The 13,365-nt window shown below is 44.6% G+C and overlaps 1 protein-coding gene across 1 annotated transcript in view; it reads left to right on the plus strand.

The window, feature by feature from the left end:
- Positions 1 to 13,365, plus strand: part of MGAT5 (mannosyl (alpha-1,6-)-glycoprotein beta-1,6-N-acetyl-glucosaminyltransferase) — a 217,426-nt gene that overhangs the window by 116,968 nt on the left and 87,093 nt on the right. The window contains exon 10 of the mRNA XM_008069436.1: positions 3,047 to 3,180. Within this exon, the coding sequence (XP_008067627.1) occupies positions 3,047 to 3,180 (134 nt within the window). The remainder of the gene's footprint in view (positions 1 to 3,046; positions 3,181 to 13,365) is intronic.

The following is a 13,365-nucleotide window of genomic DNA, read 5'->3' on the forward strand; positions in this document are numbered from 1 at the left end:
GTCTCACCAAGTTGCCCAGGTGGGTCTTGAAACCCGCGGGCTCAGGCAATCCATTCACCTCAGCCTCCCAAAGGCGTGGGATTACAGGCTGAGCCACCGAGCCCGGCTGCTCACAAACTTTTTGAGTAGGGTTATGAATTATTCCTTCTCTCTCTCACCATTCAAGCTAGAAACTACAAGAATCTTTGACACAAAAATATGTACATATATATTCTTTCCTTTTTTGGGTTTAACAATCATTTTATTTTCAACTACACCTTAGTATATTGTAATATGAAATAAGACCCCATTAAGTGTTTTATGTCTTAGGATATTCCTTTTTTATTTATTTATTTTTTTTAATCGAAGTTCCCACCTAGGGACTGAATAACTGAATTGCAGAAACAAATATTTCAAATATGGAGCTACAATCATCACGGAAATTTTCTGAAAACAAGAGAAACGTGATCCTGGAGTCTAGTGTCAGATTCTAGTTCGAAACTTTCAGAATTAACAAAAAATTCTACAGAGAGGTATTTTGAGCTACATAATGACATTGAGAATGTACACAGGCTCTTTTCCCCTCTCCCACACTCCTTCAAATCCCCTCTGCCCTCAGCTTCTCAAAAAGAAAAAAAAACAACCATCGCCTCTAGTTGGCAGTAGAATTTATTCAGTAATTTACTTTCCAGCCAACTGCAGCCATTGCCATTGCCTCTGGGCACTTGTTCAAAAACGCAGAAATGAAATAACAGATTGGCCAGACCGAACACAACTCCCCAGTCACAACCCTATTATCTCCTCATTCTGTCACCCCCATTAGGCAAAAGCCTGGGAGACGGAGAGTGACAACATAGTATTTATGCAACTTGTATATCCCCATAGCTGAGGCTTCCTGCCAGTATCCTTCATCCTGTTACCCTGCGCATAGGGTGGGTGACACTGGAGGTGTGACATCAGATTCCCAGACCTGAGCTGCAGGCCTGCCTCTGCCCGTCCATCTTGAAGGGCATCTGTGCTAACCTCATGCCTGGGAAAGAGCTTCCCAGTCCTGAGAAAACCAAAACAAGATGAAGGGACCAGCTCTTTCCATTTGTTGACCGCCCACCTGTGAATGGATCTGGTTGAAGCCTCAGTGTATGGGCTTTATACAATCTTGAGTATATCTCAATTACCAGAAGGAATTTAGTTTTGTGTTATTTATAGCTGTTCTATTGAGGTCTGTGCCAAGGAAAGCAGTTGCTTCATTTAATATTGGCCACACGTGGCCTGCAAGACCATCTTCTGAAAAACTCTTGAGATTTCTCTGGACATAATGAAAGTAGAAGAGAGGAGGATCCCTGTTTAATCCTGAGAGAATTGTTTTCTGACTGTCTCCTTCTAGTGAACCTTCTTTTAAAATCACAGGCACAAGATGAAAATTTCTGGTGAGGGTGTTGAGGTTGCTTTCCACCCTTGGTCAAGAATTAAAATAGAGAAGTTGTAGAACTCAAATGGTGAGAGAAATCCAAAGCTTTTTTCTTCTAGAATAGTCTACCATATAGACACTGTTCCTTTGCAGTGGTTGGCTTTTTGGAGTGGTTTGTGCCCCAGTGAGTTTTGCCTTTTATTCTGTCTTCATTCCATGCACCTTTGCAATATAGCCCCATAATTAGACTTTTAATTAGTGAGTAATTCTTAGAGGAGATGAAAGGTTGGGGGGATACTGCTTGTGAAAGGTTGTGGGATGCTGCTCACATTACCCCCAAATCTTCTTTTGTCCAACTTGGTGGTAGACACAATCAGATCTGATTATGTGGCGCCCTCACCCCCTGCTCAGAACCCCTGATTCAGCCCTACTCCCTAAGGATTTCTGGCCATTAGGTGGTCAAATGTGGATGATTTCTGCCTGAGACAAATGACAACCTTGTTCTGAAAAAATGAGAGTGTATAGTTTAATAATTTTTAGACAGATTTTCCCCTAAAATAAAGAGCAGCATGGCCAAGCTCGGTGGCTCAGCCTGTAATCCCAGCACTTTGGGAGTCCAAGACAAGTGGATTTCCTGAACCCACGGGTTTGAGACCCGCCCAGGCAACTTGGCGAGACCTCGTCTCTACAGTAAATCAAAAACTAGCCAGGCATGGTAGCGTGCACCTGTAGTTCTGGCTACTTGGAAGGCTGAGGCGGAAGAATCGCCAGAGCCTAGCAGGTCAAGGCTGCGGTGGCTGGGAGCATGCAACTGCACTCCAGTCTGGGCGACAGAGACTCCAACTCAAAAAATAAAAAGCAGCATTTGGACCTAGGCAGGAGGGAATTGCTTGAGGCCAAGAGTTTGAGACCCACCTGGGCAATATAGTGACACTCTATCACTACCCAAAAAAGAAAAATTAGCTGGGTGCAGTGGTATGAGCCTATAACCCCAGCTACTCAGGAGGCTGAGGTGGGAGGATCGCCTGAGCCCAGGAGTTGGAGGCTGCAGTGAGCTGTGATTGCACCACTGCTTTCCAGCCTGGGTGACAGAGCAAGACCCTGCCTCTTTTTTTTTTTTTTGAGTTGGAGTCTCACTCTGTCGTCCAGACTGGAGTACAGTGGCCACACCCGGCCACGGCAGCCTCGACCTGCTGGGCTCCGGAGATCCTTCCGTCTCAGCCTGACAAGTAGCTGGAACTACAGGTGCGTGCTACCACGCCCGGCTAATTTTTTGAATTATTGTAGAGATGAGGTCTCACCAAGTTGTCCAGGCGGATCTCAAACCCGCGGGCTCCGCCAATCCACTCACCTCAGCCTCCCAAAGTGTGGGATTTCAGGCTGAGCCACCAAGCCCGGCTGAAGACCCTGCCTCTTAAAAGAAAAAAGAAGAAGGCAGGGTTTGGTTCAGGCTAACCCATCCTAGAGAGCATTATTCTCATGTGAGGGTTTGCTGTGGACTTGTGGGAGAGGGCAGTCCCTTGCTGGTCTCAGGTAAGAAAGAACAGGGCAGAATGAAAAGATGTAGTTATGGATGAGGTGGCCTGTATTACATTTGTAATTGTTGTTTATCCTTGCTGATGGAGCCCTAACTGTCCTCTCTGTTCCTTTTTATACCAGCTCATACCCCAGACAACAGCTTTCTGGGGTTTGTGGTTGAGCAGCATCTGAACTCCAGTGACATCCACCACATTAATGAAATCAAAAGGCAGAACCAGTCCCTTGTGTATGGCAAAGTGGATAGTTTCTGGAAGGTGAGTCGGTCTGTGTGTCTGTCTCTGAAAAGAAGCTTGTTGGGTAATTTAATTTAACTTTGATCCAGGGAGTAATCAAGCCAAGGGCCCAGGGCTTAATGGAATCTGCTTAGAAGTAAACAAGAATGTGCAAGAATTGGGTTGCTTAGCATTGAGTTTCTAACCAGGCTGTGCCTGCCCATCTGGTAATGGCCATACAACAAACCCCTTTGCTCTGCATGCCAGGTGTGCCGCATTGTGGCTTCTTTCACATCTTGTACTTGCTTCTGAGAGCAAGGTCCCACAAGGTGTCTTTCTGGAACTTGGCACTGCACGGGGAAAAACTTTGCCAAGGGAGTCTTCTCCTCTGCTTCTGGGAAAAATAGTCTGTGGAGGTAGGCCACCGCCTTTCCTGAGGAATGTAGTGGGCTTCAGAGCCTTTTGTCTGGAGTCAATATTCACTTGAGCTGGAAAGGGAAATGCCGGTCGGAGCTCACAGTGGACAGTTTTTTCAGGGAGGTCTTGACTAAAAAGCTTTCTTGGTCACAGGCTGAACCAGGTTTTTCAAAGGCATTGAGCCCCTTTGCCCTTTTGGGATGATTTCCAGAGTATATCTGGTAAAGCTACAACAGGAGAGGAACCAGATTGATGTAACTGTTGATGGATGATGCATGTCTTTTTATATGGGAAGTCTGCCACAGTGGTCAATTGTCATAATTTTGTGTGCGTGGGGAAATGTTTTTGTAGGACAGAAGTCTCCAGGAACTCAAAACATGCCTCTTCCTAAATGTAAGAATTACATTATGCTTTGTAATATGGGAAGTCTGCCTCAGTAGAAAATTGTCATAATTTTGTGGGAGATGGAGGAATGTTTTTATAGGGCAAAAGTCTCCAGGAACTCAAAACATGCTTCTTCCTAAACATAAGAATTACAGTATGCTTTTTGGAGTAATCATGAACTGTGGTCTCATGCTTCTGTGTCTCCCCTGTCAAGGAAGTTGGAAATCCTACAGCTGAGGGAGCACAAGGGATATATAGAGTAAAGATTCCCTGAGGGTGAAGGTCTTCCTTCACCCTCAGATTCTAGGACTTGTTGAAATTCTGAAGATTGAAAATTCTCAATGAGATTTCTTTAAGACTCAGTGTCTTAAAGAAAAGCCTCTGCACCTGCTTAAAGAAAATAGTTTGCATGTCTGTTTGAGCTTGACCTTTAAATTACAATACTTCTGTTTTGGAACCAAATGCAGCCACTACCTAAGTGCCTCTGGCAACTTTTTTCATTTTCCTTTAAAAACAAAACATTAAATTGGTTCTGGAGGCTCTCTGTTCACCTGTTTTGGATAAATTAATACTACCACTAAAAGAATGACTTCCTTGTGCTGGTCAGAATCCCAAAGCATTAACTTTTGCCCTAGTGATTTGGAAATCCTTCCATATTTTGAGGTGTTAAAACTGCAGGTGCCCAACCCTCCTCTTACCTGTACTGTATATCACCTAAAGATTAAAGATTACTAAATGCTGAGTAGCAGTGTGACCACATTCGTCTTTACTTGAATACCAAAATTCTGGGGTGTTATTTCGATTTTAATTACATCATTCCAGCATTCTATGCTGTAAAAGGGCCAAGAAGATGACAAATACTGTAAAGTTTTCACATGAATTCAAGACATTATCTCCAATTCTTGAACATAGCACAGTATGTGAGAATTTATTTTCTTTTTCCAAGACGTCTCCATCCCAGAGTACTTAGTGAATGCACACAGAAAACAGATGTGCCTTTTAAGTGAGATGTTATTCCAACCACATTTCCGAAGTTGCATTTGGCTCGGTCTTTAGCTGGAGCTTTATAAATGGATTTCATATTTTGTGTTCCATTGTCCCCCCCTTCCACCCAATCCCTCATTGCCTCAGAGATCTTCAGGAAGAAAAATGATACCTGTCCATCCCGGGGGATGCTGGGATTGGGAATGCAGAAAGGATGTGGGAAGATGCAGTTTGGACCAGATGATTTTGGAAGGTCTTCCTTCACCCTCAGATTCTAGGACTTGTTGAAATTCTGAAGATTGAAAATTCCTGCTTTGCTGTAAATCCTGCTTCACTTTTCCTAGCACCCTCTTTTCCCAGCAAGTCTCCCTGCATACCAGGCACTTGAGTGGGAAATGCCACCACAGGACTTCTTGGCTGATTGAACAGGGGACAATCCAGCTTGTTGGTTGGTAGAACCTTGACTGTGGCTCAATGAGATTGTATCAATGAGATTCTTTACTTGGTGTTGGAAAACAGAGGGACAGTGAGAATAAGCCGTGGAGACAGAAATCAAAAGGATGTACTGACTTGTGATGAGAACAGGGCAGAAGCCTTCCAGGAGTCCACATCATGAAGCAGGGCCCATGTTGAAAGGGAGAGAGGAGCTGTGGGGAGGAGAGGCACGGCTATGAAAGAAGAAGGAGTGCTATCGAGAGGCTGAGGAGGGTAGAAGACAGAGGGTATAAGCCCTGCAGCTTAGAGACAAAGTAGCTGCTGGAGTTCTTGACAGCTTTCTTTATCCTCACGTGTCTTTTTCTCACACTCTGTTTCCTTGCAGGATCTCTTTCTCACACTCTGTTTCCTTGCAGGATCTAAGTGCCTTCTTCTCTATAGTCATATCAAGAATGTCTACTAAAATATATAGGTCTTCCCTGAATTCAGAACGCCTATCAGAAGGCATGTCTGTTAAATACAGACACTAAGAAACAGCAGGCTTTTCGGTCAATCTTCTGTTCTCAAGTTTATGACCGCAGTCCTTGTCCTTATGTGATAGTACATAGTCTGGATGTGGGTGTGGGAGGGAGAGAACCTTGCCTTCAGGCCAGAATCCCAAAGGCACCAACTTAGGCAGCATCTCTGCCCTGGCCTCTTAGTATCAAATGAGACTGTGAACAGCCTAATCCAAATACAGATCTCTTTTCTTAACCCAAGAACCCACAGTTCTGGGTTCCTGACCTGTAGCTGTGGGGCTATTTGATCATTGGCTCCTGCTAACACCCAGAGGTGTGCCTAGAAGAAGTGCAGTCTGTCCAGTATGGCCGAACTCAAAATCCTTCAACATCCTGTTACCCCTGATTCAAACCCAGGGTGAGGCTAAGATGACTTTCTTGTAAGCACCCAGGTAATGCTGATGGGCTGTTGGCAAAGCACATTTTGAGCAGCGAGGTCTTGGGATATTTGGAACTCTGTACAGTGCTTGGTGCTAAGTAGCTGACCAATCCATGAATAAGTAATTCCTCTTCTTACTTTTGCCTTCCTGCTGCTCTTGGAAGACCATCAGCTACCATGACATTTTTTACTACTATGGGCAACTGGTTCAGACATCCCCAATCTCACTTCCCATAAGCACATGTGCAGATCTTGCTATTTCAAGTCTCTGCCTCCTGGCCCCTAGAACAAGGCAAACCTGCGGTGAGCAGTGGGCTCTGAGAGGTGAGTGGCATGCTGCCTTCCTCGTGACCTGCTGTACTGGTTCTACGTGCAGGTGCCCCTGGGCCATGTGATCTAGAGTGCAGATTGGAAGCTGCCTAGCTGGGTTCAAATTCTCACTCGGCCACCAGTTACCTGATCTTGGGCAAATTTCCTGTCTAAATAAATGTTTGCTGCTGTTATTAATGTCATTATCAAGGCAGATAGGAAACACCACAGTGGGACTTGGTGGGAGTATGAGATAGGCTTGTGGATTCTGTGACAAACCGGAAAATCCAAGCCTGCCCAAAGATATTTAGATTCCAGTTTTTAAACCATGTTAAGTGGTTGGCAACTCTAGCCTGTGGGCCAAATCTAGCTCACCATGTGTTTTTGTAAATGGCATTTTACTGGAATACAGCCACAGCCTTTCATTGTCCATGGCTGCTTTTGCACTAAAATTATAGAGTTGAGTAATTGTGACAAAGATGGTGTGACCTGCAAAACCTAAAATATTTACTGCCTGGCCCTTTTCAAAAACAGTTTACTGACCCCTGAACTATGCCATGTCCCAAATAAACCAAGTCTCTCTCAGAGGACCGATGGCCTGCGGTCCCTGGAATAGGTCTCATCAGAGGTCTTCCTAACTTGTTTGGGGGTTCTCAATTATGTTCTGCTATATGATTGAGACTGATGGATAAAAAACACATGTAAATATAAAGTGTGACTTTATTAAACTGCCGATTACTCTAAAGATGAAGCCCCAGGCACTGACCCTGACACCTCTTCATACGCATTCAACAAAAGCTAGTGCTTGTTCAGCAACAAATGCATTGATAATAGAGGAGGGCCTCAAATTCCTGTGGTGCTTCCACTTCTGATCTCCCTTTACCACTGTCCTTTAAGACATGCTGATGCCTTTCAAGGAAGCTGTTATCTTTCTTAACTATCCTGGCTTATAGATGAGGAACTGGCTCAAGGAGATGGAGTGACAGCCAAACCCTAGAGAATGCCAAGTGGCAAAGCCAGGACCAGGACTGGGACTCTACCTCCCCTCTTGGAGATTGCCTCCTTGCTGCCACTGGCTCCGTGTAGCTGCTCCTCCACCCCTACCCTGGAGGCTGGGTCCCTGTTTGGAGTGGGATTCTGAAGCCAGGAAGGAAGGTATCCCTGGGTGACATAAGTGTGCAGCAGGAACCCTGAGCAGATATTTGCATAACAGGCAAAATGTTGCTCCTGGCTGCTCATTCCATGGTGGCCAAGTCAGCAAATCCTTGCTACTCATTCTTGCCTTATTTGAACAATGCAAATCTTGACTGGCTCTGGATCCCAGGAACTGGCTTGCTCCGGCCCTAACCTGCCTGGCAACAACCAAAATCAACCAGTCTCACCTGAATTTGGAAAGCTCCTTTGTATCTAGACCTCAATGACTTTATGGTTTTAAAGCATTCCCTCAAATGACACATGGTTCCTTTGCTATATAGGCCTGAGGAATGAGGCCACAGGACTTCCAGAAATGTGATACAGTGTTCCCCTCATCCTACCCTGTTCCACTCCATTCTCTAGACAGCAACAGCCAGAGTGATCTTTTTTTAAAATGTAAGTTGAGGCCGGGCTCAGTGACTCAGCCTGTAATCCCAGCATTCTGGGAGGCCGAGGCGAGTGGATTGCCTGAGCCCACGGGTTTGAGACCAGCCTGGGCAACTTGGTGAGACCTCATTTCTACAATAAATCAAAAAAATTTGCCGGACGTGGTAGCGTACGTCTGTAGATCCGGCTACTCGGAAGGCTGATGAGGAAGGATTGCTGGAGCCCAGAAGGGTGGCCGTGAGCTTGCCACTGCACTCCAGCCTGGGCAATGGAGTGAGACTCCAACTCAAAACAACGACAACAACAAAACATGTAAATTGAATCATGTTACTCCCTTGCTCAGACTCTCCAGTGACTATTTTAAACTTAGAACACATATTTATAGTGAAATCCAGTTCAGGTAGCACATGGTTTAGCAAGGTTCTCTGCAAGCTAGCCATGCCACTCTGCTCCTGGTGTTCTCTCTGCTCCTGGGCTGTGGGCTCCTCCACGCCACGTGATCCACCTGGGAACCACCAGGCTCTTTCAGGGCTGCTGCCTGCCCTGGCTCACCCAGCTCGAGCCCCCAGGACCACCCTGTTCCTCTTCAAGATATCAACCCTCCCTATCACTCACTCGGTTTATACCCTCTGTATAATTTTAATCGTTTTATAATTTTGTACTTAGCTATTGTTGTCAATCCCTCCTTCCTTACTGGACTATGAGCTCTATGAGAGCAGGAGTCACATCTGTTTTGCTCACCCAGCACATCCTGGCAACTAGTAGGCTCTCGGTAACTACTTGATGACTGAATGAATTTCCTTTCAGTTTTAGCCTAAATTACTGATGTACCTGGAATGAAACTTGGAATTCTTTCTGCTGTAGACATCTCCCTGTGTTCCCTGGTGACCCAAGGGAGACTGAGGTCGAGGGAGTTTGATGGGAAAAGAATGGTGCTTGTGCAAATTCTGCAGACCCTATGGAAGCTTTGAGAGTTTTTCAAAACCTCTGTTGCAATAAGCAGGGAAATGGCATGGGACAAGGACGCTGGGCAGGGAAGTTGGAGCCTGACTGTGGGCCAGCTCTGCCGTCATCTGTGTGACTTGTGCAGACCACCCACCTCAGTTTCCTGTGAATAAATGAAAGTTTTGGTTTTTTAAAAAAATGAATTATTGATACATGCAACAACATGGCTGGTCTCAAAATAATTAAGAGTATATACTCATATTGTATGATTCTCTCAATAAAACTCTAAAAGATGTAAACTACTCCATAATGACAGCAGGTATGTGGTTGCTTAGGAAGGGGCTTGAGGGAGAGATGGATACGTTCACTATCTTGGATGTGGTGATGGCTTCATGGAGCATACCTGTACGTTTGTCAACACTTAAAATATTGTACATTATACACATTTAAGTCTATTGTATGCCACATACCTCAATAAAACGTTTAAAAAAAAGTGAAAATTGCAAACAGCGGCCTATAGGCCAAAGCCATTCTGTGGCCTGTCTTTGTACAGTCTATAAGCTAAAAACAGTTTTTACGTTGTGAAGTTGTAAGTAAATAAATAAATAAAAACAAAAGAGTATATGACAGAGACCTTATGTTCTCACAAAGTCTAAAATATTTGCTATCTGACCCTTTTCAGAAAAAAATTTGACAACCCCTGGATGAGATCAATAATTATTTACCTATGTTTTTTGGAGCCTTATGGTCCAACAACTATGGGAGGTCAAGGGACAGCCACACAATATGGGCCCCTCCCCATCAGAGCATCTCTGCTATATCTGTGGCATAGATTTGGATTTCCAGTTAGATTTCACTGGGGAAAGGGTTAAACTGTTTTAAACAACCAAAAATAAATCTTGAAAGTCTCTAGACTAGGTGACCGCTGAGTCTGAGATAGAATCTCATTCTAAAAACTATGTAATTATCTAGCTCACTAATTTGGTTGACTTGGGCTTAGTTTAAATTAATGCAAAATTGGAAATGGGAGTCATTTGGAGAATTGCCGTTTTATTTCATAGTGGGAATTAACTGCTCTTAGTGCATTGTTTTAATGAACCGCCAAAGACCTTTGTAATTAAAGAATGTACTGAAACCCTTGAAAAGAACACATTTTTGTAAGTAGGTTAAACTTTGTCATCCTGTTTGTTCTTTAAGCTATTTGGCCAGACTTTTCTTCCCAAATAATGTAGAGATAGGTAAACCAGATAAATTTAAACCCACCCTAAATCAAATTGGCATATATTTTGAAATAAATGCCAATGTATTTCAACTTGAAATAAATATTTTGAATCAGTTTTGTTGGATTTGCTGGAAAGTCTGATGTGATCACAACTCTTGGTTCTGGTCCAACCAGAAGAGTGTTGAACATTAGAATATCATGTATCTCTCCTTCAGTTTATTTCCCTTGGGGGAAAAGTTAATCAGAAAAGACCTTGCCATGATCCCTTGGAGACATCTCCCTACACTAGTGGAGACTGTGCTTGTCTGAGGCAGGAAGGAGTTTAGGCACCTGTGGAGACAGTGAGCTCTTGAGGGCAGTCGCTCATCTGAGCCATGATCACCTGTGCCTGTTTTGTGCCTGCAACATGATAAAGAGCACTCACACTAGAGAGCCTTTTCCCCAAATTCAAGGACAAGCCTGGGGAGGCAGGAACAGAAGAGACTCAAATGCTAGGGGAAACGTGAGAAATGAATCATTGGCTTTTAAGATGCCAAGAGCCACAGCTCAGGAGACTTAAGGATTTTTCAAAAACCGTGTTGGCTTCATGCTAACTAAAACCTAACCCCTGCGACATGCATCGTAAGCACAACATTGTTTGACGAACCTACATGATCAGGAATGAATGTGGAACCGGGAGCCCAGAAGACTCTGGGACAGCCTTTTCCCATCTCTCATCCTAGCGGTCTGTTCTCTATTTCAGCAAGTTTTCCAGGATCATCTTAGACCCATGAGGCTTACTTGTCAACTGCCAGAGAGAGCATATTCTCCTTGTTGTACCCTTGTTTCAGCCTAAAGACACTGATGGGACACAGTCTGGCTGCTTGTTTGTCCTCCAGGCCTCACCTTCCACATCTGTAAAATGAGGCAGAACTGGATGTTCTTTTGTTTAGATCTTCGGAGTTCTTGATTCTGTGATCTAAATTCTTCCTTGGCCTTCTCTAATTCTTCTAAGAGGAAGAGCAAGGAGGAGATAGCCTACAAGACAACTTTATGGGCCATCAGAAATACAGCAAAGCTAGACAGGGAGTCCAGGGTAGGGGACCGGACAGGGTGGGAGTGGTGATAATTGGACCAGATCCAGAGTTCATAAAACCAACTGCCCGAGGAAAGGATGGGGTTGCTATGACTTAGCCTCCACTAGTGTAGGGAGATCTAAGGAATTCATTGACAGTAAGCTAGTATGGATCAATCAGAGTGGGACGATGCCAAGAATTGATAATGGACTTTCAGTTGAGGTGTAGCAAATAGAATGAAGGGGGGGCTGATATTACCCATCCATTTGAAAGCAGTGAGCATGGTACCAATCCCTACTAACATTTGGGGTATTGGCCCCCTTCCTTTCTCTGTGCTGGTGAGCCCCCTTGGAGTCTTGGAGTGTTAAGAGCATGGACTTTGAAGCTAGGCTGCTGAGGTCCACTCTACACTGACTAGTTATGTGACTGCAGGTAGGTCCCGTAGGCTATCTGTGCCTCTGTTCTTTCATCCGTGAAATAGGTGGTAACAATGTCACTACTTTAAGCTTCTTGTAACGATTATATGAGCTAATAAATCTACAACTAGAATAATGTCTGCTAGTTTTTCTTGCTAGTAATTTGATTATCTATGCAAATTAGAGCCCTTTTGATTGGAAGGAATAAAATCTGGAGAAACTTGGAACCATGCTTTATGAAGACTGATTGAAGAAACTGGCGTGTTTGGCTATTGTGGGGCTTAGGGGGGCTTAATTGGGGCTGGAGGTGTCTGGGTAAGGACTCTGAAGTGGTGGCAAGCAATGAGAAATCAGATTTTCTCTGCTTGACCCCTAAAGGGATAGAAAATAGGCTGTAAGTCAACTTGCTGAGTTTTCAAGGTGTATCAGAGAAGATATAACTCAATGGTCAATGCTGTCCAAATAAGGCAAGTCAGTGGGAAGCCACTAAACCTCATTGCTGCGATGAACAGCCATTGGCAGGACTTTTGAGAGGTATCACTAATGCCAGGGGGCATTGGATTGCCTGAATTGTAAGGCTCTTGGCAACCCAAAGATTCTGTTGGTGGAATGTGGGTAGAAAGGGGCAAGGAGCCGGGCTCGGTGGCTCAGCCTGTAATCCCGTGCCTTTGGGAGGCTGAGGTGAGTGGATTGCCTGAGCCTGCGGGTTCGAGACCCACCTGGGCAGCGAGACCTCATCTCTACAATAAATCAAAAAATCAGCCGGGCGTGGTAGCGCATGCCTGTAATTCCGGCCACTTGGAAGGCTGAGGCGGAAGGATCGCCGGAGCCCAGCAGGTTGAGGCTGCAGTGGCCAGGAGCGGCCACTGCACTCCCAGTCTGGGTGACAGAGTGAGACTCCAACTCAAAAAAAAAAAAAGGGGCAAGGGTAAGAGAAATGGGAGGGAACGCTCCATGGAAGAAAAGCTCATCCATAGGCTCATGGGATCAAGAAAAAAATGTTGCCCACATGTACTTTTATGAAGGCACATTTTTGTGTCTAAAGCAGTAGATATGACATTGGACCCCATAGGCCAAATCTACCTCATAGACATTTATGTTTAGCCAGAACAATTATTTTTGTAAATTGAAAAATTTACCATTTGAGAAGGTTCATCTGAAAAGCCAAAATTCTCAGCTGCCTTGGAAAATGTAGATGTTGTGGCAAATTGAATTCTCATTTTCATATGCCCAAGATTTTCTAAAACTGAGGAGTGGCCGCCCCAAATACAGGTTATGAGACGACAGTCCTTCAGAGTCCTTCTCTAATCTCTAGGACCTATTTGGCCCCCAGAAGTGTTTGAGTTTGTGACACTTGCACTCAGGAGGCTAGAAAGGGAATAAGTTTCCAATAAAGAAGGTGAAGAGAGAGAATGAACTTTGAATAGAATAATGAGTTTCATGTTTCAGGCCAAGTCATCCTTTCAGTGACCTCTTTAAAAGTTTGTCAAGGCCGGGCTCGGTGGCTCAGCCTGTAATCCTGCGCCTTGGGGAGGCTGTGGTG

The sequence above is a fragment of the Carlito syrichta genome, unplaced genomic scaffold (assembly GCF_000164805.1).
Source record: "Carlito syrichta isolate Samal-C Ts95f unplaced genomic scaffold, Tarsius_syrichta-2.0.1 Scaffold312030, whole genome shotgun sequence".
NCBI lineage: Eukaryota > Metazoa > Chordata > Mammalia > Primates > Tarsiidae > Carlito > Carlito syrichta.